This window comes from Sebastes fasciatus, chromosome 19 (assembly GCF_043250625.1).
Source record: "Sebastes fasciatus isolate fSebFas1 chromosome 19, fSebFas1.pri, whole genome shotgun sequence".
In the NCBI taxonomy this organism is placed as follows: Eukaryota; Metazoa; Chordata; class Actinopteri; order Perciformes; family Sebastidae; genus Sebastes; species Sebastes fasciatus.
The window spans coordinates 25,721,365-25,748,349 of NC_133813.1; the positions used below are offsets into that span (position 1 = coordinate 25,721,365).

A 26,985-nucleotide genomic window follows, 5' to 3' on the forward strand; every position below is an offset into this window, starting at 1 on the left:
GTTCAACCCTGCATTATGCTGCAACAACCTCTTCCCCAGTTTCTTCCTCTACCCTGTTTGAAATCTCAGCTGCACATCAGCCTCAGTTTGACTGTTTTATTACCAGTGCTTTCAGCTCTTGCTCCTGGCTTGGCCTTTGCCCCAGCTCTCATCTCTGGCTCCAGATCTTCAGGCCCTGCTCAGGCCTACCAGCAAGTCTGTCAACCCTCCACCCCCCAGCACCAAGGCTCTGCTCCCAGCCATAACTATACCACCCAGTCCAAGCTCGCAAGCAGGTTTTTAGGCTTGGCCCAGTGAGCTTGAGTGCGTGTCACTCCCCTCCCCTAAGCACAGGTGGACTTGTAGGGAACGCTGCCAAATACTTTTGGTTTAGGGGGAGGGAGGGGTGTTGGCTGAGGCTGGTGGGTGTAGCAGTTTTTTGTTTTGTTGTGTTTCTTAGATAACCGTTTCGTGGAACGGTACCTTTTCACTCCTCCAAATCACCGACACACCTTCAGAGCAAATTTGAGTCTCTATCTCGCCTGCTCTCACTTTCACAAGTCTGCCAGTGCCGAGACAGTGTTGAGTTTCCTGACAGAGTGCGCTGGAGAGGAACTGAAATCAAAACTCCTCTTCTTAAAAAGGTCAGTAACATCTTACTGTCTCTTTCACGCTTTTCTTCGTTGTACTACTATTTCGCATATCTTTAAAAAAGTCATAATGAGAGGTTCATATTTTCTGTGTTGTGGCGAAATTTCAAAGCATGCGAGAGCTGTCGGCTTCCCGCTGAGCACCAGAATCAGATTAAAGGATGGCTGACCTTTTGTAGAATCAGGTTCCCCTGTGTTCCCATTTGAAGGTGCAAATCGCTCCACGTCTCAAACTTTTTTATAATAGGACATACAGTAAAGAAAAAAGCATGTCCAGCTCTTCTCAATGCTGTACAGAAACGTTCCTGTGTGTGTGTGTGTGTGTGTGTGTGTGTGTGTGTGTGTGTGTGTGTGTGTGTGTGTGTGTGTGTGTGTGTGTGCGTGTCTTGCAGCAGATGTGCTCACAATGAAAGCCTCCCCCTTCAGCCAGACACTGAGGAGGAAGCAAGTGAAAGCATGACAAAGCTGGAACAGATTGAAAGACTGATATCATTTTTTTTTACTGTTACTTGTTATTACAGCAGCAGCTCGTATAACTACATGATTTATTGGGCATGATTTAGATCTCTATATGACATTTTTTTTCCTCACCGTCCTCACGATTCTGTCATCAAGAGGCTGCCTGAGATTAAATGTAATACATGTTACATCTCTTAAATCGACACGGCGGTGATAAACTATCTGACAAACGGGACGACATCCGTCCTCCGGGAATCTATCTTGAAATTCGCTTTCGTTCTCAGATGAGAAATTCATAATCAGTTAGTGATCAATTTTTCACTTCTGATTCAGCTTCACTGTGCGCCACATGTGGGGGCAGATGTGTGACATTCAAAGATTATTTCACTCTTCCTGTCTGTGACCCCCCTCATCAAATAACACAAGTGACTGGTAACCTTTAAGAGTATCATTAAAGGGTGACAATGTACCATACTGGCTGATCTATCAGATATAGGTATTGCATAGTTCCATGGTTAGTAGACTTATCAGAATACATTTTGCTGTTAGTGAGAATGGCACTGCCTTGGGGCTTTAGTGGTTAATATCAAAGAAACTGGCAATGACTACACATTCAAACTTGTATGTAAACTAATTGTAGTTATTAACAAATCATTTCAGTTCCCAGTTGTGGTCTAAAGACAGGTCACAGGTATTCTTCTAAGCAGGTGAACCACATTGGTGACAAGTAGGGCCGTGTATTGGCAAGAATCTGGCGATATAGTACGTATCATGAAACGGGTTACGATTCATTATATCGCGATTATTGCGATACTGTAAGCAAGGTGATATATTGCGAGTTTTTTTATCTAATTTTAGTAAAACTGTAAAAGACCACCATATGCATAAAATAATCGGAGTAAAAATAAAATGACTTTTGCGCCCTTACTGTACTCCTCTGTCTCAGTTTACGTTGGCGTGGAAGAGTCAGAATATAGAATACAACATTGCTATCTAGCAGCTGGGGGTTTAAACACTACACAAAATGACTGAGCAACTGGCTGCCACTCATCTTTGCATGTAAACTATAGCATTAAAAATCAATAGTGTTTTTGAGAATCAATACAGTATCACAAAATATAATATTGCATTACTCAAGTGAATCAATATTTTCTTACACCCCTATTGACAGGTTGTTCATACAGGCTAAAGTGGTGGATAATTCATACAGTATATAGGCTAATGTATAGGCAAAACTGAATGAAAACTTTCCTTTTAAAAATAAAAACCTTACTCTAAAGGAGCATGTATAGAACAGACAAGCTTCAGCTTGAACTCCTTTATCAGCCTTCATCACCAATGAAAAAAACAAACACAAGCAGAAACCTATAGAGCTCTCTTCCTGTCACAGTGGCGGTTAGATGAGGATAAAGTCTAGTAGACACTACCACCTACTCTAGTCACACACCCACATGCCTCTATCACTCTACAGGATTAACTCAATTGAACCTGAATCTCGCAGGTCTTTTGTTACATTGGGTCGTTGTACAAACATTACCTGAGGCACATTTCATTCATGTTTGTACAATCTCAACTATAGTATAACAGCCCTGTCTCCTAAAAAAAATCACGTTCCCATGCTATGAAACTGCATTGTGAATTACGCCTCGAGGGAAAAATATATTTTGTCGTAGATTTTGTTTTGTTTTTGACGCATTACAAATACAAACATACTTATTTTAAGCCAAACAATGTTTTTTTACTAATCTTAACCAAGTACCTCAATCTAACCAAGTACTTTTGTTGCGTTGGGTTGTATAGTTTCAATGTCGTCATTTTAAGCCAAACCATGATTTTTTACTAAACCTACTGTAACCAAGTAGTTACACTGCCTAAACCTAACCAATTAGTTACGTTGCCTAAACATAACAAAGAGTTTTGCTGCGTTTTTGTTTTGTTTTGTTTCAATTTACAACGTTAACCATGTGCTAAAAATTGTGACCGTATTCCGAGAGAAAATACATTTCCCTTGAAAGGTAATTGAGAATGCGGTTTAGTTGTATGGGAACATAATTTTGTAGGGTTGGATATACTGTATATGATAAGCAAATATTTGATATAAAGGAACTGGACTTGAATTTTAACAAAAATGCATCCTACAGCAGTTGTTCCCAACCTATTTTCCTTGAAGCCTTTTACTTGTATCTAAGAAAAGCTGAGCCCCGCCGGCGTCATCACCCTAAAACTTTTTTACAAATCCTCGAACAAAATCCTTAATTTGAACAAAGTGATTCAGTGTATTAAATGAGCAACTCTTTTCTTTTAAATCGACTTTTTGTAATGTATAGAACTCATCGTTTTCGTCAACAATGATAAAAGTGATGACTCCTTGATGGATTTGCCAAGTAAATGCAGATACATAACATAACTTAATTCATTTACTATAATAGATGTTTCTGTTATTGTGGTTAAATACATGTAATTTATGGTGCTGTTAGATTGCTGATAGACCGCTACGTTAATACAGGTGCATGCCTCCCTTTGTTGTGGAGAGGAAATAGCTTTTTGACCGCAGGGAAATGTTGTTTTTGAAAGGCTAAACGCCAACAAATATGGATTGAATCAGAATATTTCGTTAGATTTTGCTACTAGGTAGCAAAATAACATATATTTTTCGTTTCATATACAGACTGTTGTATAAATTATCCAGTAAGTGTTATTATTATGATTTTAGTTGTACATGAGCAAATCGTATTTTGACAACCTCAGAGCAGACAAATCCTGGCACAACCTTTCACACAAATCTTTGGCGCCCCCCTAAGGGAGGCCCGTACCGCAGGTTGGTAACCACCGTCCTATAGTGTGTGTAAACATGTGTGAAAGCGCAAAAGTATATGATTGAGCAACTTAACAGCCTTGGATGAATGTGTTGAGCGAATGAGGACGTTTAGCTTCATAATTGCAAAACGAAACAATGTGGTCATTATGAGGCTGACAGAGTGAATGAGTCCACACGCCTTCTATCCACCTGACAGCGTGTGGGCATGCCCATGTAACAGCATTTACACGGGATTCACAATCTGATTTAACCTCCTATGACACAGATGTCAACTTGTCATAGTTGTCTTAAATCAGTGTTAATCAATCCAAGACACAATCTTATCTATGCCAAAAACATCCAGTCGGCTCCCCTCAAACACCCTGCTAAAGTTTAGGTTAATGCACACGTGTGAGTTTGTATGTATACAACGGCCGAGTAGCTGTTTGTGTGTGCGTGTCGGCCCTCCTCCGTAGGATCGAGGTCCAGGTTTTGTTGTTGTGTGTGTGTGTGTGTGTGTGGAGTTGGGCTGGGTGAGTAAGCCGCCCCTCACAGATGAATAGAGGATGGGAGGAGGCTTGAAGAGGCTGCCGTGGGTGGGAGGCCCGAGCCCTGCCAAAAAAGCTCCTTCTGTGGGATTTGTGTACTTTTGCGTTCCTCACGAAACACATCGCCTGCCTGGCTCAAACGACAAAGCAGCCAGAGAGGCAGGCACTCGCACTCCCAGAGGTCGGCTCGATCGCAGCCTCTCTGCTTTTCAAGCAATATTCTTTCTTTCCGTTTGCAATTTCTCCATTTCCACCATTCTCCGCTTTTTTTCCCTCCCTCTGTTCCTGCTGCTGCTTTTTATCACGTTTTAGTATTTTTTATTTAATAAAGTGGCCGATAACATTCACATACTTTAACAGCTACGTCACCTGGGAGCCCCAAATGAACTCTTTAGCAGTTATGAGAAACTACAGTAGGGCTGCAACTAACAATTATTTTAATTGTCGATTAATCAGTTGATTATTTTTCTCAATTAATTGATTAGTTGTTTGGTGTATTAAATGTCATGACATCATGAAAAATGTTGGTCAGTGTTTTTCCAAAGCCTAAGATGACATCCACAAATGTCTTGTTTTATCCACATCTCAAAGATATTCAGTTATCTGTCGTAGAGGAGGAAAGAAACCAGAAAATATTCACATTTAAGAAGCTGGAATCTGAGAATTTTTACTTTTTTCTTAACAAAAATTACTCAAACCGATTAATCGATTATCAAAATAGTGGGCGATTAATTTAATAGTTGACAACTAATCGATTAATTGTTGCAGCTCTAAACTGGAGCTGGCCTTTTGTAATATTAGAAATGTGTTTATATTATTATTGATTGGTATACAAATCCCTGCGAGTATGACTTATTTGCATCTGTATATAACATTAGTTTTGAGGTAGATTTTTTAGGGGCTGTCAATCAATCGAAATAGTTAATCGCAATTTAATCACATTTTTGATCTGCTCAAAATGAACCTTAAAAGGGAGATTTGTCAAGTATTTAATACTCTTATCAACATGAGAGTGGGCAAATATGCTGCTTTATGCAGATGTATGTATATATTTATTATTGGAAATCAACTAACAACACAAAACAATGGCAGATATTGATCCAGAAACCCTCACAGGTACTGCATTTAGCATAAAACAATATGCTCAAATCATAACATGGCAAACTGCAGCCCAACAGGCAACAACAGCTGTCAGTGTGTCAGTGTGCTGACTTGACTATGACTTGCCCCAAACTGCATGTGATTATCATAAAGTGGGCATGTCTGTAAAGGGGAGACTCGTGGGTACCCATAGAACCTATTTACATTCACTGATCTTGAGGTCAGAGGTCAAGGGACCCCTTTGAAAATAGCCATGACAGTTTTTCCTTGCCAAAATTAAGCGTAAGTTTGGAGCGTTATTTAACCTCCTTGGCGACAAGCTGGTATGACATGGTTGGTACCAATGGATTCTTTAGGTTTTTCTAGTTTCATATAATGACAATATTTTCACTCTAGCTTTGAAACTCAGCCCGCTACAACCTAAAAATCGCAAGTTGCGTTTTTAGTGGCAAAATTAGTGTCATTAAAACGCCTTTTTATCGCGTTGACTTTGACAGATCTAATATTTTTAATTTAAAATCTTAATTGCAACACACCAGCAGCTGCTGAGAGTTCATGAATTACTTTAAACTTTCCATTTAACCTTTTATTCAATTAATTCCTTGTAACACTATAGCACTTATATTAGCATTATCTTTACTAAATCACAGTGGAAAATGTCTCTTGTAGTGGGTTTTTGTATTCAGGGGTAAAAGTCGTCAGAGAAATATTTATTTGTCATACATTTCAAAGTCTGAAATGTCAGTGTGCGGCCACAGTTTGTATTGTGCTTGTGCAATGAAGCGTTTTACATAGAAATTGTGGGTGTTTCCTGAATGTTACCTAGATAATAGAAAATAGGCCTCTTGTAACCACTGGCAACCCACCAAACCTCAGCCGAGTGACAAGTGCAAAGAGACACATTTCTCAGCTCGGCAATCAGGCAAAATTATCGTCTAGTAAATTAGAGAAATTAAAGCTGTGCTTTACTAGAACAGATCTGCAGGAAACATCAGGGAGTTGGATGAAGAAAAGAAGAAAGGGAGGGGGGAAAAAAAGAGCACGATTTCATAATGTCTAAAAGAAAGATCTGGGTTGAATAAGTGGGTCCACCCACCTGTGTGTGAGAGGCAGCGAGAGAGAAAGCGGGGCTGGATGGCAGTTTTTAGAGACATGAGTGTGTGGGTTAGGCTAGCTGGCCTGCTTATGCTATCTAATCACTGGGAGAGAAAGGAGAGCAGCATGCCTTGATCCACCCACCCACCCCAGACAAACAGCAGTTAGCCTGCTAAGTACTATATGTGGTCGCCTGCAGCTCTGGGCCGTACATGGGGGAACAGAGATAAAATGTGACAGACTCGGCAGGTAACAGACATTCAGCACAATTATGTCTCATTCTGTGCCGGGGAGGAAGAGAGATGTGTCAATCTGGAGGCTACAACGGGTCACGACTGCATGTGAGGGAGTGTGAGGCGCGCTTGTGTCACTGGTGAACTATAGTTGGTCATACTCCAGCAGGTGAAAAACTAAAGAAAGTTCATTGACTGATTTTTTTTAACCCAAATTAGCCAAATTTGTTTTTAACCTAAGGGCTAACCACTGAAAATAAGGAATGGATTCACTCGCAGCTAACAACATTTTCTTTGTCCTGGATTATTAGCGGCCTTATTATTAACATGACCTGCTGTTGATTTCACCACTTTCTCTTTTAGGTCAGACACAGATTAGTTACCTGTGTGATACCTGAGTGGGTGGGATGAGTCCAAAAATAGCTGACCTACGCATCACATGTGTATTTGTGAGTGTGCATGTGGTTGAATGTGGTCCGCCAACCTTGTGCATGTGCATGTGTGTGTGTGTGTGTGTGTGTGTGTGTGTGTGTGTGTGTGTGTGTGTCATGACAGGCATCTGTCTCCCCTGCCCTGCAGCCTGACTGGTTTTAATTAGGAGGTGCCAGAGTGCCCGAGGGCTCTCCTGCTGACACACACATGCGCACACACACACAAACATGCACACACACACACACTACCTGAGGGCAGACAGAGGCTGTCCCGCCAAGGCTGGCCTCCTTCTCGTTATCACCATAAGGAGTTGTCCTCATTCACCCCACGACCCTCCCAAACACACACACACACACAAATATTCACACCAAGCAAATCAAATGAACGCAACACAACACTGAAATACATTCAGAAGCAGCAAAGTAAAAAGCGGTGGTTGAGGAGATTTGACTCCTTGTACGTTTTTGTTTGCAGTTTCCGATCCAGAATGCATTTTCATATATACAACACAAAGAATACTTCTATTTTGTCTGTCACAGACATTCAAGTTATCCTCTCACACAGCAGCGAGTTCATACAATGAAACTACAGCCACCTGTGAAACACTGTAACTCCTTCTCTGCCTCTAAATATGCAGCTTGTGTACTTTACCTCCCCTTCTGGCAAAGCTTCCGATGCCGATTAGGATGTTTGAAAAAGACAAAACAAGAGAAAGTTAAAGCAGAGACAGACAGGTCAGCAGAGAGGAAACGCCCTCACCTCGCTCACCCGAATGGCATGCTCCAAGGTGAGCTCTAATGACCTGACTGATGGGTGCGTGTCTCTGTGATTGAGCGAGCGTACGGTAGGTTTTCACACACGCCTGCCTCCCTTTTGTGTTTAAAGCAACATCGCGCCTGTGTGTCTCCGTCCTTGGACTGGAGACAGGGGGGTGTAGACCTGCGGAGGCTGCTGCGATGCTCTATCTCTGGACTGTTCGGGGGATGATTGCCTCCCTTTCCTGCTTCTCTCCCACACCAGGCCACACCTGGGCTCCGACACACTAGGGTAAAGGGCACAAGTCGGGCTGGTTGTGCTTGTCTGTCTCTACAGTTATTAATCCAGGGAAGGTCTGAGAAGTATTTCCCTCAACTCCTTTTACACGCTTTTTTTTTGCCATCGGCGATCGGCTAAGTCTGTCGGCGTTTGATTATTTTGCTAATTTAATAGTCTACCTCTCGGTAAATAGTGAACCTGTGAAGCGTACGTGAACAGGAACTGGCCGTTCTGGCAGCATATTGTGCATGTTCTTGTTGCACCGATTTCCGGGCAGCGACTAAATGGCAATTAAGCTGTCTTTAGTGGTTGAGTGCACCCTGATCATTTAATGGAATAGTTACGTATGTTATCCCCACCTGTTTTTTTATTGGTTTTCATCTGACGCCATCAGACTCTTTTTCAAATAGTGTCAGACAGCTGTTCAGCCTTATTGCTTAGGAAAGATCTCATGGTGATTTATTTTGTTTAGTTGATAGAGTAGCCTAACCTCCTACGGACGCAGACTTTGTCGCTCTATAACAAGTCACCAGACAGACTAGAGTCATAATTATTACGGCCACTACGGGGCTTTGTCACTTGAGTGTAAACATCATTTTGGGGAAACGAAACAACTGATGCTGTCGTTCTTTTTGGGGAGGAAAGCGTCCATTCTCCCCAAATTATACAATTATTGCTTCCCCCCTTCTTAGAGTAAGCAGTTAGGGATGCACTATCCTGTCCGATACTGTGCTCATGTACTCGTACTCGTACTCGTACTCGTACTCATACTCGCAAAACGGCTCCGATACAACTTTACAGCAGCGCGACATTAACCTCTCGTCACCATCTTTCGGGTCCTCAGTCTCCACCTCCCAACGGTACAAGCGAAACGGGCCGGTGGGGCGCCCGACTCCGCTGGGCCGGGATCCCACCTCAGCCGGCACGCCGGCCCTCACATTCATTGCGCCACTGGGTTTTGCTTGCACCCTCTGACTCGCGCGTGCGTTAGACTCCTAAGTCCGTGTTTCAAGACGGGTCGGGTGGGTTGCCGACAACGTCACAGACCTCTGGCGCCTTTCACGTGGGTCGCGGCACTACGCGGTTGGGGCGCACTGAGGACAGTCCGCCCCGGTCGACAGTCGCACCGGGAGCAGGGAACACCGTCACGGTGCGGCGAGGTACAGGCGGGGAGCGCTGTAAAGCTGCGGCCGCGAGCCACCTTCGCCCCGAGCCTTTCCAAGCCGACCTAGAGCCAGTCACGGCGCACCGCCTCGTATGCAGGACTCCCCAGCCTGCCGTGTGTCGCTCACACCCTCCAGCTGGCTGTTAACAAGGGTCTTTTGGCACAGAGAAGTACTCGTATCGGTACTTGGTATCGGCGAGTACCCAAATATAAGTACTTGTACTTAGTCTGAAAAAAAGTGGTATCGGTGCATCCCTATAAGTAGTGAAGGGAAAACCTTTTTTGTTAAAAATCTTCTATGACCGATAATATTAACAGCATTAAGTGATCAGTATTCAGGGCTAGTAGGTTTTAAGGTTCAAGGAACAAAGTGACAAATTTGTGTTCCATGGTATGTGGCTGTATTGCTGCTACAATACAGTCTGCATTCTTAGTCTTCTGAGAGATGTCACAGTGTTTGTGATATTGTACAGCATCAAAGTCTCCATGATATCAACTTCATGTAATGATGCTTCACACCCCATCCCCCCCTCCAAAGTGCCAATCTGGTGCCCTGGTACGTGAATCCTGCTGGGTGCAGCAGGTGGCAGTAAACAGGTATGTTGAGACGCCAGACAGACAAAGCAGATGACTCTCGCTCAGCCCCCCTTGAGTCCTTGTGTTTTGTCACTGTCTTTTTTTATTCTCAGGGACAATGCACATTGATTAACATCACTGTAAATGTGCCAGTGTTAGCCGAAAAGACAATTTTCAACTATTGTCCCTCGGCCTGACTCAGACTGAAGCGAAGACTCACCACGTGTTGGTATATCCCACAGGCCTTTACACATCGGGGGTGTGACAAACAAGGCAAAAGTGAGCATGGCTCACATACCCCCCCGCTCACTGCTTGACCCCTACTCAAGTAGGGCCAAAGGCTTTGCCCTTTTGGAACTAATGGAACGAGTTCTACTCCGGAAATGAAATTGAAGTGGAAAAAAAATATTTTTTTTGGCAAAAATTTCAAAAGATTTGGTCACCCTGGACTTCTAACCCCCAAAAGGCACAACTAGACCACACTGCCAACCATCATACCAAATTTGAAGTTCCTAGATTTAATAGTTTCCGAGTTCTGCTCCGGAAAGTACACGCGGAGCGCTATATACGCTATATACTACGTTGTCGCGGGGGTATAATAAACAACATGAAAACGCAAAATACTCACATGCAAATATTATATGTCTAGGGCTTTTATTGTGATAGGTAAGAAAGGAAGGAGTGGATCTGGTCTGCGCTGCCTTTGTCAAGGTTGAAAGGAGTAATAAAGTTTGCTTTATTTGGAGCCTTTGTGTTGTTATTTCATAAATATCGGCGCAACTCAACCCGTTCTGCACAACGTGATTGGTTGATACCTTTATCCACAATGTGAACACTCAGAAAATCAACTTCGTTCCAGGAAAAAAATAATGTTGCTTTTTTTAGCAAAAGTATTCATGATAAAAACAACAGTTCAAAAAAATATGTTGAAGTACGAATTAAACGCTGCTAGTGTGTAACGCTGTGTGTAACAGCGTTGACACTCGCGAAGGACGGTGGGGGGGAAAGTAAATAATATTTAGCCTGATGATTATGTAAGAGATAATGTACAGCGAGCCGATCATTGTTGTGAAATAAAACCCCGACAGGGCGATGTGGTGGACCCCGACCCGCGAAGCTTGCATCGCCCTGAAGTGGTTTTATTTCACAACAATGACCCGCTAGCTGTACGTTCATTTGATGATTTGATGATTTTTGCGTCATTAATTTGACGCAAAAATGGTCTGCCAGAGTCCGACATCAGAGCTTGTTATTGTAAATATAACGGTCTGTTATACATAGCAAAAGTATGTTATAAAGAAATAACAGACCGCCGGGATTGACCAATTGGAATCGAGTATTCAACAGAGCCGTGTAATAAAGAAATATAAAACACAGAACTGATCATTTTTCTTTCTCATTAGACAATATAATAACTGATTTTATGCTTGTATTACAGTATATAAAACTGTTGCATTCATAACCACGGTGTAAATCTGCCTTTTAGCCATGCTATACTGTGTACGCATTGTAATAAGGCCGAAACGCGTATGAATTTACACCTCCCAATGAGCTGCAGAGCAAATCAGTGTGTTTTACACATGTACGCATGTCTGCACCAACTGGTTTGTGTCTATCACGGCAGTTTGCAGTACAACAGCCTGCAGTTGTACAGAGTTCAGAACAAAGCAGTCCACACAGGTACCACTTAGAGTGTGCTGCTATGACGGCAGCGGCGCGTTTAGAATAGATAGCCGATCTTATAAGATGGCAAATGTTGTTTTTCTGGCCGTCTGGCTGGCCTGCTAGCAGTTAGTGGCTAACCCTGTTTATATATACTAGATGCCAATGTGAGCTGGCCTCAGCTCTCACCCCTGTACAAAACAGTGTAAACCACCAGGGCATGGGCTGCGGTTTGCTTTAGTCCATGTTTTCCCCAAAGGGAAGTGGGCATAGCAGTCTGATGTACACTCTGATGTCTACTTGTTTGTGGAGGTTAACTCGACACAATTTGACTGCTTTCACGGTCTGATTGTCGGTTATGATTTATGGATGGTTGGACATATTTTAGCAGATTTGAAGGTCCAGTAACCACTATGATAACAATGGCTCACTGCATATTCTACCTTTATGAATGAGAGAAACTGCTGGGATTCGTTCTTTTATTAAATTTAGATTTATTATCTGCACCACAGTTTCGTTTTTAGGTCTGTCAGACAAAATGCAGTCCTCTTTAAAAGGGACCAGTGTGTAATAACTAGGGGAAATCTATTGGCAGAGATGGAATATAATATTAAGAACTTTGTTTTCTTTAGTGTATAATCACCTGAAAATATGAATCGTGTTTTCGTTAGCTTAGAATGAGCCGTGTATATCTACATAGGGAGCGGGTCCTCTTCACAGAGTCCGCCATATTGCACCACTGTGTTGCACCGCCATATTGCACCACCATGTTTCTACAGCATCCCAGAGCGGCTTGGGCTGGAGCCGATAACGTTACTCGCTCCCGCCGCCGCTGCCGCTCTCTCTCGCTTCACCACTCACTTCCCACATACACAAGCACTCTACGCACTGGCTCTGCTCCAAATGACCTACGTTAACTCTGACAACAACTGGCTCTAGAGAGGGCCATTCACGTTTTCCCATCAGTCACCGTAGCTCTTCTACACGCTTGCAATTTCAACCTCATCGCTAGATACCGCCAGATCCCACACACTGTTCATTTAAATATATTATCACCCAGGCAGTGATGCCTTTCTGCTGTAACCAAACTTAATTGAGAGAAATGAATAAATATTACAAAGGCGTGGTTTAACTATGTCATACAGGAAAAAGCCCAATGGCTGTTTCAGATCTTGTGAATGTGCTATGTCATAACATTTGGCCTGTCTGCGAAAGAAAAGGAAACACTATTTCTCTGTTTCTTGCTGTGTCATAAACACACACCCTGAGGAAGTGCCTTTAGGTTTTTGTTGCCATGAACTTGTTACAGCTCTTTATACATTTTCTTTATGTTGAATATCTCCTCAAACACCCGCTAAACAGGCTTCCTCCTTCGACACTGAAGTTCTACACCTTTCTGCATAAAACTTCCTCCACCTCCTCCAGATAGAGGTGGTGGTGGTGCGCTCACCAACTGTTACCCCGCTTCGGGCGGCTTTCTGACTCAAAACAGGAATCCAAACGTTGGCCTTCTGCTCTCTTCAACCTGGTTTTTGAAACGTTTCAACAAAAAGGAAAATAGGTCTGCACACAGGCGGTCGCTTGTGGTATTTTTCAGCCTTTTGTGGTTCAATTCTGTCTCAGATGTTGTCTGCTTTTAAGTAATATTTCCTTTTTGACTGAATCAGCCAGTTTTATAGGGCTCTGAATGCAGGGTGCCTCCCGCCAAAGTGTGTTAATGTGTTTTCAGTAATTAGTCTGTTGTGACAGAGCATTTATGGGGGCTACACTTGCCCGTACGAGCACCTCGTTGTCTGTCTTTAATCCCCACGTTGTCTGAAGGTCTCAAAGAGCTTGTTAAATGTTAGTATAGGATTCACTTTTCTTTAAGAGAGAACAGCAGGAGTCCATTTTAAACAGGTGTAAAACTGAAACTAACTGGCTTTAAGTCGCAGCTGCTTCTGCGTGACTACTTTTAGTCCATCTCATCATCTCAGCTTGAGACTAACCAAGAGAGGTGCACAAAATAGTTCTCCAACTTTTCTCTCTCTTTCTCTTTTCCTTTTTTTTTTACCCTCCCTCCGTCTCCCCAAACAACCCCTTTCGAGTTTCTTCGCCCCGGTCCCTTTATACCAAAAAAAAATCCACTCTAACACAACTAAAAATTCATTTTGTCTGACCTAAATCAGAGGGTGTCTGCGCCATGGGCTTATTACACAGTGCGCTTAAACTTGTGTTGTGGAGGAGGATGGGGTATTATTATCTTCCAGCTACCCACCCTGCTATAAAAACTAGTGGTGCGACATCTCCGCACAGCGCAGTGTGCTGCTGCCCTCCCTCCCTTCCTCTCACTCTCTCGCTCGTCCTACATGAGCCACACACAACAGTGAGCCTGGCTCTTAACTCCACACTAGCCACTCTGCTACACAGACAGACCCAAGAATCACACTCTGCTCTCCTCTGTGTGCGCTGCTTTTTTTTTGCTTCTCTTCATTGGATATTCCTCCTCGGGTGTTTTTTTATGTGTTTTTTGTGAATGGGCATCCGTGGCCGGTGTGGGGAGCTTGTGAATGGACTGACTGCCCGGGCTGACTGATTGACAGACTGGCAAAGAGAAAGGCAGCTGTGTTTCAATTAAAAAAGGGCAATGCTGAGAGGTCAAGCGAGGAGCAACAGAGCCTCTTAGTAGTCTGGAAATACAAAGACACGTGAGGCGAATCGAGAAACTGAAGGCGCACGGTAGGTGATGGGTGCCGAAAGCTGAGGAATGCCGGGGAAACGTATCAAGACATGTGTGAATTTATGTGGAAGCCAGAGTTTTTCGTGGAGTGTGCACATGGGTGTGTGTGTCTGTGTCCGTAATAATTTGTCACATTGTTTCTGAGTGCGTATGCGTGTGAACAAGCTCGCACTTGTGTTACAGTGAGCACACGTGTCTTTAAAGAGTGTTTATACGAGTGCTGTAGCCTCTCCGCTCTACATCATAAAGGCCTGACGAGGTGCAAACAGGTCAATAAAGTCACTTAATGACTCGTGTAATTATTTAGGCTGTAGTGTAAATATTGTGCCGTAAAGATTCTGGAAATAGCGCCGAGCGTTTATAGCATCACAGCACGTCTTGGAAATGTCAAACATAGTAGTTTAAGTGGACTTAAGTATGTGTTTTGTCTCCAACGGTAATTACACATTGCACTTTTTTTTTTTAGATATTCCATATCTATACGACATTCTCCTTTAAATCCAAAATAAACACTCAGGTAATTCATAAAGATAAAAGGGGATGTTTGTGAGTGGGGACAAAATAAAAACATGTTATGGATTTGAGGCTGAGCTGTAAATTACTGTTTACAACAGGCTTGTTGTCAGCCAGCTTATAGACCTCTTACCTCATGTAGTTACAAAACGTCACGACTAGTATCACAGTTTAAAATTGTTTACCAGTTGTTTGTCGTTCACGTATTAAGATTTGTTTGTGCTTGCTGAATTAAAACAACTGTTAAAAATTACAGAAACAAAATGAAATGCAGGCAATTCATCTGCGTATAAAATGTAAAATAAAAAGGTATACTTCATGTGTGTCAGATACAGGAACATTTATTAAATCACTTACCCTGCAGTTTAAACACCTACTCAACAGGCTCACAAACTGTGACAGGAAATTCATTAGAGATCAATGTCATACCAATTACAGGTTTGCTTTAATCACACATTGTAACTCTGATTATATCTCATTAGCTGCAGTCAGTTTTTAACCTGCACCTGCCAGTGTGTAATAAACGCTTTTTCACTTTTGTTCACAAACCTTTTTTTTTTTTTATCATTTTCAACACGTTATTGTAATTCATGGACTCATTTTTGAATATTAGAAAAATAGAAACAAAGGATACGTTTTGACCAAGGCTTAATTATAAAACTGCAATAATATCCCTCCTTCAAAAAAAAATATTTTTCATTTTATATTGTACTATTCTGGAGTTCTTCTGTTCATTTGGGGGGGTCAAACAAAGACGCAGAGAAACATAAGGTGATGTAGAAGAAAAATAAAACCTGTCCGTTAGGTGGCAAATAATCTAGAAGCAACAATCTTAATCACTTAACCCGATATTCAGCAGCGAACCCGAAAACTTTTGTTTACTTTGGGGGGTGAGAGAGATAATGGTGTGTAGCTGTGGGCCCCCCTGAAGGCTCCAGAGATGACACTTAGTGCAAACGGGCTCTTTAAGGAGCCGAGCGACCTAAATTGGCCTCCAGATCTCTTAAGACCAGACTCAGTGTTTTCTTCAAATATTTCTATCGCACATCTAATAAATTCAAACTAAGTTGCAATTAAAGGAATAAATTGCTGATTATTTGCTGAATATCTAATAATGAAATTATTGGTATACCTGTTGAAAACATTAACATAAATCTCTGTTATTTAAAGTGAAGTTAATGTGCAAAATTTTAGGAAATGTGTTGAACTTGCAGGCTGATTTTTCTACCAAAAATGCTAAATAATATAAGTCAGTCTGCACTTACATTAATAATGTGAAATGACAGCACAGTCTTCAACAACATTTGTTTAATTGTGGGATAAATGTGCACCAAACTCTGTGTAAACTTCCCGCAAATAAGTTTCAAGCAACTTTTAAGCAAAACTTGTGCGGTTAAATGCTCAAATTAGGCCCCTGACATTTCATCATTATTGTAAAGATAAAAACATTTTGTGTAACTGGCATTATATACTGTTCGCCTGCTCGAGTTGACAGCAATTAAGATTTAGGAGAATTTAAAAACCCTATGCGGCCTATAGGCTCCAGACAATTGTCATTTAAAACTCCAACCAAGGGAGGTGTCTCCTGGTGAAACAGGTGCACTGGTGTGTTACTGGTGATAATGGACTCGCTCACACAGTAGGTCAAATGAATGTCTTCTCCTAATAAGGGCGGTGGATTTTGGCTGTCAATACTGTAAATGATTGGCTGTGCAATTGTCCGTGTGTGACAGTTGTTTAGCAGGTGTTTGCTATGGGCAGTTGGTGACAGGGGTAAACTTTGGCTGCTGGTGATTTAGCATGTGGGTCAGGTGGATGCGCCGGGCCTGACAGGGATAAACTAGGCTTTGGGTGTTGTAGCTTACAGGCCAAATGAGTGTCTGCCCGTGACAAGGGTTGAGATGGACATTAGCTGCTGATTTGTGGCCTGAGCGGTCAGGGCTGGGGACAAGTTAGCCGCTCGACTCTGGGCATAATGATGATACAGGGATGGGGAGAGGAGGAGGAGGAGGAGGAGAGGAGGAAGAGGAGAATGATTAAGAAGAAGAGGTGGTTGTGGTGGTCAGAGCCCGGGAAAGCAGATGAAGTTCTCGGGAGAAAGACGACACTGAATGGAGGTGACACATAATTTGGGGTGGGAGTGCTGAGTTGAAAGTGTTGGTGACTAAGTGAGGCATGAGAGGAGACGTGGCCGGTACAGGCGGGCGGAAACAGAGACAGACAGACCGTCCATTAGAGGTCAGTTTAATAATTGAGCTGATACTGAGCTCCGTATGAATAGTTTTCACACATGGAACTGAAATAAGTAAATTCATTCAGTGATGCTAAACGGAAATAGGTAGCTACAGCAACAAAACATGACTTTCACTATTTATTGGGGCTGCCAATCGATTCAAATGATTAACCGCAAATTAATCAAACATATTTTTATCTCTTCAAAATGTACCTTAAAGGGAGATTTGTTAATTATTTAATACTCCTATCAACATGTATGTATATATTTATTATTGGAAATAAATTAACAACACAAAACAATGACAAATATTGTCCCTCACAGGTGCTGCAAACCCACTCACCAAATTTTGTGTAAGTTTGGAGCGTTATTGATCCTCCTTCCCAACATGCTAGTGTGACATGGTTATGACATGATATTAAAACTGAGCCCGCTACAACCTAAAAAATCGCAAGTTGCGTTAATGCGTTAAAGAAATTAGTGGCGTTAAAACAAGTTTGAGTTGACGCGTTATTATCGCGTTAACTTTGACAGCCCTATTACTTATTCAAAAATTGACTTTTTAATCAATGAAGAAAAAGTTTCCTTCCATGACTTTACTGGAAGAGTAAAGAGCCAAATGACTTAAACAGTAATTATCAGAGTCCTTTCACAAGGCGTCCACACCCTGGCTGCCCTGATGGGTGGAGGGTGGTGGGAGGGTGTGGGGGGGGGGTGTAAAGGGTTAAGGCTGTTGAAGGGCTGATGAAATGTCGCTCCAGGACCTTGCGGTGGGAACGCGGTGCCCTCCTCCCCTCCCTGTCTATGTGGCACATCCTCCTTAGATCCTCTCCACATTGTAATTAGGGGCCGGCCGCTAAGAGCTAGTGCTAGCTGGTGGCAGGCAAACAGTGGGAACGGGAGGGGAGTGGTGCTCGCCGGGGCACCAGGCGAACAAACAGCAACAGCAACACGTGTCTCATAGTTCCAGGAGTGGGTGGGATGGGTCAGGAGCAAAACGAATGACAGTGGGTTCGCCGAGCCCTCCCAGTCAAACTCTCTTTCTCTCTCTCTCTCTCTCTCTCTCCCTCTTATCCACTCACTGTTGTTCCAAGCTCTGCACTATTGTTTGCCTTGGCAGGCTGTTACAGGGAGGGGCCCCTCCGCTGGTGTTTGTGCAACCTGTTAGGGAACTTTTAGGGCCATCTGATCTCTCCCTTAGTCTCTCTCTGGTGATTCTCTCACCTTCTACCCAGGCTATTGCTTTTATGGACGCATGGCGTGAAGTATAATAGATATGTCTTTATAGGCGCACATTAATCTGAATCAGTGACAGAAGTTACCTGAGTCTAAAGCACAGGATTTGCACGACTACACTGTATGAAATTTAATACAGATAGAATTTAAAATATATAATTTTAATCAGCTGACAACTTCCTCTGTCGCTCTTTTGTTCCCATCGGGGTAGTTCGAGGTAGTTCTGTCTGTGGGCCTATATCCTATACCACCACCCCCTCTGTAGACATTTTAATTATGACCACACTGTCAATGGCATGAACATAGCAACAGTTACCTAGCAACAAGATCGACAAGAATAAACTACATGTAAGATTGGTATCCAAGTTGTATACCTGCAGGTGAACTAAGGGATTTTCTGAGATTTTTTATTTTTTTTTTCCTCTCTGGTGTGATCCCCTCGCAGCACAAAAGCAAGATGCTCAGTGTGTGTGTGTGTGTGTGTGTGTGTGTGTGTGTGTGTGTGTGTGTGGCTTCAGCCCTTTTAGAGCCAGTCAACAATGCAGCTGTGGTGAGCGGGGCCCCGCTTCAAAGTATTTATCTACACATGCCTCCACTGACCACCAAGTGTGGACGGCTAAGTTTAAGCTCTATTCATAGATGTGAATGAATGAGCGCCGTGCCAGAGGAAGTTTTATCACCGTGACTGTAAGCAACAGCGCAGTGAATCAACAGGTAGGAACTCTGTGGAGTGATGGTTTTAAAGAAAAGTGGACAGAGCCTCGTGCGCGCTTCGTAAACATCACGCTCCTACTGTAGTCAGCGTGCTGTAAATCAAAAGTGTGTAGAGGATAGACTGCACAAGTAAGCATTTTGACAGGATACAGTATCTAGAGTGCAATCTGACCTCTTTTGTCTTCACTTCTCACCACATCCCAATTACACTGCATTGTTCGGGGCGAAGGTATCGGCTTGCTTCTTGCTCATATCTGGCGGAGGCAGACAGAGAGGGATGGACACATTATCACAGAAACTCTCATCATCACAAACAGAAAACAATATTACTGCAAGAGAAGTCAACTAATGTCTTATCAAGATGATGGGCTTCCCTAACTCACACAACAACGCTCCTACAAGAAATCGTGATCGCACATTCAAGAATAAATATTACCCGATGTGATGAGACATGCTGTATTTACCACTTGTTGCCTTCGCTGCACAGATGGCACACAAACAAGCATGCCTACAGTATACTTTAATAAAGCGAGACTGTCACTCATTGTTGTTAACAATATCAGCTTCGGTTTAGAGCCTCCATCTATTCAAATATTTCTGAAAATCCTTCATCTACTGTAATGAATGGAAGCTGCGTGCCCTCCTGTCGCACTCTTTTAATCAATGTTTTAGGATAATTTCATTATTTGCTTAAACGTCCCCTCATCACCGATCCCTGCTGCAAAATCAAGTGTCGCTTCATCGCCGTGAAAACTAAAATGTTTACAATGCCGACATTGTTTGCAGAGGGAGCGAGAAACCGACTATGTTCAAATGAATCGCTGTATAACATTCTCCAGGTGTTTTCAGATTTCTCAGTCTCATCTGTCCATGCGGAACAAAAATCAGCTGTACGACAACTATTTTATTTGAATCCTTTCCTAAATTGTTTGTAATCCAAACCAAGACGATACCCTTGTGATATCATCTCTATTTGTTAATTAAGATTTATTTATTCAGGAAGTCTCATTGAGGTCAAAGTCTCTTTTACAAGAGACCTGAGGAAAACAATTTACAACATGAACCAATATTTTAAAGTTTTATTGTCAAGTATCATCTATATTAATTCTATTTTAACTATTTATTTTTCTCTTTCCCTTTTTTAAATGTATATTCTTTACAATATTCGTTACTATAATAATAATTATTATTATTATTATTCATTTATTTATTTTTTGTGTTGACCAGTCTCCCAGGGGTGTGGGGTGGTAGTGCTACAGATGTTGACATACTGTATAATTTACAATGTGTAAATGTTTGAAAACCCAATAATAACATTTGAATATCTATATTAATGTTATTTTACTTCTTTCATAATAGCACCGTCATACTTCGTTTGTGTGTTGTACCAAATGTTGTTGGTTTTTTTGGGGGGGGGGGGATTAGGAAATAGAGTCACAAGTCTGGAAATGTGTTAAAAATGTTTTATTGTGTGGCGGGCTGAGTATTGACGGATTAAAAAGTCTCTAAGGATTCTCAAAATAGCTTCAAAACTGTTCTAAGTGTAAAATGACCTTGCAGGCTTTTGAAAGATTACCAGGGGTTTATGGCATTACATGAGAGGCACGACACTAAAGACAAGACTATAAGTAAAAAAATAAATAAAGTGTGTGGATAAATGGAAGTTTTGGGAGCAAAATGTGTGTATTTTTCAGTTTGACCTTCTTATTTAAGTGTCACTAAACAGTTCATTGTTATTTCCCTCGATCTAGATAAGCAACAGGGAGGAGAATGGTTCATCACAGAGAAGAGGATCTGATCGGGATCCCCTTCCCGAACCACAGCAGTGACGTCCTCTGCAGCCTCAATGAGCAGCGTCGTGAAGGTCTGCTCTGCGATGTCATCCTCATCGTCCGCGACCAAGAGTACCGTACCCACCGCTCCGTTCTGGCCGCCTGCAGCCAGTACTTCAAGAAGCTCTTCACGGTCGCTACCGCTGACGGCGGGGACCACCATCACATGGCGGCCGTGTACGAAATCGACTTTGTGGCTCCGGAGCCTCTCACGGCCATCCTGGAGTTCGCCTACACCTCCACTCTGACCGTGACGGCGTCCAACGTCAAAGAGATCCTGAACGCGGCCCAGATGCTGGAGATTCCCTGCATCATCAACGTTTGCCTGGAGATCATGGACAGCGGGGGTGAAGGTGGTGGTGGTGGAGGAGGAGGAGGAGGAGGGAGAGCGGAGGAGGGAGAAGAAGAAGAGGAGGATGCAGAGGAGGACGAGGAGGAGGAAGAGGAGGAGGACGAAGAGGAGGATGAGGGGTCAAGGAAGGACGAGCAGGAGGACGAGGAGGACAACGTCAGCGAGAGGTCGCTGCAGTCGTCGGAGAGCAGGGGGGAGCAGACGCCTCCGGGGACGGAGGACTCACCGCCTCCCAGCACCTCCACGTACCACCAGCAGTTTGACCTGCACAGAGGGTCGTCACAGTCACAGTCTCCGGACGCCATGAGAGGAAAACAGGTAGTGTTTCGTTATTTCTACTACTAGTCTCGTATTTTCTGAAGTTCAAGAAGCTGATGATGCCGTCTTGTGTTGCAGGAGAGTATGGAGAGTCGGGCTCTGAAGGATTTCTCCATCGAGTCTCTCCTCCAGGAGGGTCTCTACCCCCGGATGTCAACACTGGACAGGAGGGCCAACTTCTCTCCTCTCCTCCCAGGCTTCTACCCCTCCATGTGGGCCGCAGAGTTCCCAGCCTTCCCCAAGCAGCTCCTGGACCCCAGCCACCACCAGCATCCCCACGCAGGAGCCTCGCCGCAAACCCGGCTGCCCCACGCCTTCCCCACCTCTACGCCGCTCGAGGCCTCCAGGCCCCTGGATCTAGCTGTGAAAAGAGAGATCATAAAGGAGGAGATGAAAGAGGAGATCCCGCTCAGTCTGCTCCACGGCAACTTCCTGAAGGAGTTTGTCAGCTCGGGCCTGGGCGGCAACATGAACGCTGGGTCGGCGCCGTCAGAAGGTCACGCTCTGGGTCCGATAAAGGACGAAGCCGACTTTCGGTCGTACCTGAGCTTCCTGAGCTCCGCATCCCACCTGGGGGCACTGTTCCCTCCCTGGCAGCTGGAGGAGGAGAGGAAGATGAAGCCCAAAGCGTCGCAGCAGTGTCCGATCTGCAACAAGGTCATCCAAGGAGCTGGGAAACTGCCGCGACACATGAGGACGCATACGGGGGAGAAACCGTACATGTGCACTATCTGTGAAGTACGATTCACCAGGTATGTGAGGCAGAACTTCTTTATCACATCATCATTACTTCACTATAAGTTAGGGGTGGGAGGACAAAAAAATCGATTCACCTATGTATCGCAATTTTATTTTATTTTTTACAATTCTGAAATAAATTTTTTGATGCCAGAATCGATATATTTGCTTCATTTGACTTTATGCGGAGGTAGAAGGAAGTTAACGCCCTTATTGTTGTAGTCTGAGGAACGTGATGTCATATTCGTTCTGTATCTGTCACCAAAAAACAGTAGCCAGCCGAAATGACAAAGCAGAAAACGTCAGAGGGTCAGCGTGGATACGACCTCCACTCTCACATGTTAAATCCAGCTGGGTAAACACTACACATCCAGTAAAGGATGGAAACACTTTGGGTTTCACACATTGCAGGAAAAGCAGAGCTAGACGGCTAAAGCTGCATGCTAACTCTGTCACGGACAGGAAACGTTAAATTGCAGTAGCGTGCGGTCAAGCCAACCGTCGCTCTCGTCTCCGTGGTCAAATGGGCCGACGCTACAACCGTAGAGCACCCATATACTGACATTTATGTTAAATACATTCAAACGGCCCCGATGGAGCTGACCATGGATGGATAAAGAGAACGGAGCTGACGGGAGAGCTAGCGACGGACTTAGAGAAGTTAGAGGAAGTAGACACGTGTGACTACGTCCGGTTTTCAAAATAAGATGTCAACAAAGGGAACTGTATATATAAAATACATATATGGAAATAAACATCTGTGACTACATACATGCTGAAAATCAAACATTTTGACTGCATTCATTTAGATATTTTCCTAACTAAAAGTCCCTAGAAGTGTATGATTAAATTTTTTCCCATGATCTAGTGTTAAAAGAAGTTAACAAAAAACTCAATAAATCATAATATCGAATCGCAATACATATTGAATTGGCACCTAAGTATCGTGATAGTATCAAATTGGGAGACTATCACTATAAGTGTCTCATATTAATACGTCACACAGAGATCATCTTCCTGTTCCTGTGCGTTTTGACTTCAAAGCACCAGGTTATGTAAAACAGCTGGGTTAACGGAAAAGTACCCCCATGCTCTTTTGACTGAGGTTAATCTGTTTTCACTAAATCAAAGAGCTTAAAGTGGAAAGCCCCCTCCGCTGGTTTCTTTGCATTAATGATCACCAACATCCTCCTGCTTTGGCATACTTTCCACCGGTATTTTGAGAGCAGAACTTTACTGTTAAATCATCTTTAGTGGCTTTTAAACTCACTTCAACTAAACAAGCTAGTAAAAGTACAAAGAAATGCAGTGTTGTAATTTATGCGTTAACCTTTCCACCCACAACACGCTGAATAAAACACATTGTGGTTTTGTTCTTTTCTCAGACAAGACAAACTCAAGATCCACATGAGGAAGCACACAGGTGAGCGCCCCTACATCTGCCTCCACTGCAACTCCAAGTTTGTCCACAACTACGACCTGAAGAACCACCTGCGCATCCACACGGGCGTCCGTCCGTACCAGTGCGAGCACTGCTACAAGAGCTTCACGCGGTCCGACCACCTACATCGACACATCAAGAGGCAGAGCTGCCGCATCTCCCGCCCTCGGCGGGGACGCAAACCAGCTGCTTGGCGGTCCACGCCCGCCGGCAACTTCCTGTGCCCCCCCGCTGCGGCCACCAACAACCGGTTTGAGGAGAACGGGTTAAGCCCCGCATACCAGGGAGTCAAGAGTCACGGACTTGGGGAGATGCTCGGCAGCAGGGGTCTGGGATTTAAGAGCGGGGACGGCGCAGGCAGGGAGGAACGGCGAGCGGAGGGGAAGCGTGTCGCGGAGGAGGAGAAGGCCGGAGCAGGGAGGCAGAGGGGAGTGTTTGCCTTCGCCCTGGCTGGAGAAGAAGTGCTTACCCACTCTCCATTTTATGCTGCGACCTCTGACCCCTGGACCATGAGACTGGAGCGTGCTCCACCCATCCCTGAGCCGGCCAAATGAGCCGCGGTCTGTAGAAGAAAAAACAAAAAAGGACAAGAAAGAAAGTCTCTTTAATCTCTGTGTCTGTTCTGCTCCAGGAAGCTAAAGCACCTTTTGAAAAAGTGAAAGTGAGATCAATGAGAAGCCTGCTGATGTGGCGGTTAGTAAAACAGACTTTTTTTGTTTGGAAAACAATTTCACAGATGTCATGTTGAAGAATTGTTTACAAATATTTTGACAGCATTTAAAGAGGAGGCGATCAGTTTGACACTGCTAATGAGGAAAACATATCGGAATGCTGTTATATATATCATTTGCATTATTTATCTACAAGGTTGTCTAAAATACTATTAATTCAAAAACTACATAATTCTACGATGTCAAGATAAGATGAGGCTTTTATACTGAAAAGTATTCATATGCAAAGAAACTATAAATCTATAAATCAGAGCAGGACCTATTGCAATTGTTAAAATGTTGAATTGGTGACTATGATGAATGTAAAACAAATGATTACATGTACAAAAATAATCAAAAATGTATTATAGAAAAAGGTTATTATTACATTTCACAAAAGGGAAGTGGAGTAGACATAAATTAATAAAATCAAATTTAAATAAATAAGCCTTCATCCATAAAAATCACGAGTTTTATTGTGTTTAAGTGCTTTCAATAAAACGAACATTAAAATGGTTTATTACAGCAGGGCGTAGTCTGGCACATGTCCTGTACGTATGTTTCATCCTAACGTGGTTATTTAATGATATTCCAAAACAAAGGGAAGCCACTTGAAGTCTAACAAATCAGGATATTTGATAATGTGTTATTATCCTTTTCACTGCCTTGTTCTGATTTAAGCTCCTCGTCTGCACTATTGTACATAGACACAAACGTTTTGGCCATGGTGGTGTTAATTACGGTTGCGTTGCTGATGATGTAAAAACTATATATATATATTGATCTTTAAAAAGGCATCCATCCAAAGATGTGTACTTTGATATTTCACAGACTTGAATACGACTTTGTTTTAATGTGTCTTCAGAGGATGTATATTTCTGACTAATCGAACTGCCGCTTTAGCTAGATACAGTATGCTTGTGTTTTCTCTGCTGCAACAAATCAAGAGGGCTTAAGCCCCCGTTTTTTCATATAATGTTCATCTCTGATTTGTGTATAAAGAAGTTAAAACATGATTTGAATTGAAATGGGAAAGTATTTTCTTGCTATTTATGCATATTTAAATGAATGAGCCTTGGCTATATTTTGCAAATCTGTTTTATAAAGACACTAAATGTTGAACTTTGCTTTTCTTTGGGAGTGTTATTTTCGTACAATTACCAAGTTGTGTGTGTGTGTGAGTGTATGTTTGCATGTATTGTTCCATCTTTGTGAGGACCAATTTGAGATTTAGACCTCAGTGAGGACATTTTGGTCGCTCACATTGCTCGAGGGGAAGATTTGGTTTTCAGGTTAAGAGTTGGGTTAGGTATGGTTTAGGGTTAGGAGCGAGGGAATACATTGCCAGTGAGGAATCGGACAAGAGGATAAAATAGATTATATTTAGGGTTAGGGGTTACCATTTGCTTTATTTTCTTGGGACAAATTTTGTTGCGGCTCACATCAATCTGAGAGTCATTAATCGGGGTGTAAACCACAAGTTTCATCATGATACAATATTATATTGATTCTTTTAAAACAATATTTGCTGATATCACAAAGTCTTCCTCTATAAAATTTTGATTCGATTCAATTTAATTCAGGGGCCTGCGGTCGATATGAGACAATATCATGGGCCCATTTAACACAATCGGTTACATTTACATTTCTTATTTATTTATCAACTCACAAAAAACATCTAAAATATGATTTGACAAATTTATTATTGGGCTCTTCCAGACATTTAAATGAAAAACAATCTATTCTTTTTAATAAAAAAGAATAAAAATAGATCTCCTGTTGTTCACTATAAAGTGACACATTTCTCATATTTCTGTGCAAATGTTTTTTTTTTATCAGTTAATAATTTCAGAATAAGGGCGTATCTTAAAGACGATGATTTGTATCGATGTTTTCACTCGCATCGATATATTGGATCGTGGATCATTAATCGATATATCAATCCAGATCAATGGATTGTTACGCCCTGGTCATTAATATGTATTTATTGATTGAATGTTTATCTTTATAGGGATAGCATGGACCATGGCATTTATATCCCTGGATGGGTCTTTAAAATATACAAAACTCAACAAAACACAAACATTGATTCAATAACTAATAAATGTAATAATATAATAACTATAAAACTCAGCACTGCATTCATTCATGACTTATTTATCTACGGTAGACGGTAGAAACTGCTCTTCTACAAAAACCCTACATCACAAAGTCAAACCAAATATGTAATTAAAATCCAAAGCAAAAAAAAGGTAACAAAGACAAAATAACAACAAACTTCAACCAAAACAAAGCAAAGAAAACAATAAATCAACAACAATAAAATGCCAATAATAACAACAAAAATAATAAGGAACAAAAAAAGGAAAAAAAAAAACTACAAGAAACAATCAACAACAACAAAACTACTATTGACAATAACAACAAAAACACCTTACCGCTACCAC

The 26,985-nt window shown here is 42.4% G+C and overlaps 1 protein-coding gene and 1 long non-coding RNA gene across 4 annotated transcripts in view; one reads left to right on the top strand and one right to left on the bottom strand.

The window, feature by feature from the left end:
• Positions 1 to 472: 472 nt before the first annotated feature.
• Positions 473 to 25,660, top strand: zbtb7c (zinc finger and BTB domain containing 7C). Of its 3 annotated transcripts, none has more exons than XM_074617790.1 (4): positions 473 to 623; positions 20,899 to 21,649; positions 21,728 to 22,401; positions 23,773 to 25,660. In XM_074617790.1, exons 2-4 carry the CDS (start codon positions 20,918 to 20,920, stop codon positions 24,380 to 24,382), a joined length of 2,016 nt encoding a protein of 671 aa, XP_074473891.1. In that variant the 5' UTR covers positions 473 to 623; positions 20,899 to 20,917; the 3' UTR covers positions 24,383 to 25,660. The 3 variants fall into 3 exon arrangements, with proteins under 3 accessions (XP_074473891.1, XP_074473892.1, XP_074473890.1); XM_074617791.1 differs by lacking the exon at positions 473 to 623 and adding an exon at positions 7,981 to 8,081; XM_074617789.1 differs by lacking the exon at positions 473 to 623 and adding an exon at positions 14,018 to 14,450.
• The window catches only part of LOC141757355 (uncharacterized), a 29,518-nt gene continuing 21,153 nt past the window's right edge, over positions 18,621 to 26,985 (bottom strand). The window contains exons 2-3 of the long non-coding RNA XR_012591627.1: positions 24,298 to 24,390; positions 18,621 to 19,401 (exon numbers count right to left, since the gene is read on the bottom strand). This is a non-coding gene — a long non-coding RNA (uncharacterized LOC141757355). The remainder of the gene's footprint in view (positions 19,402 to 24,297; positions 24,391 to 26,985) is intronic.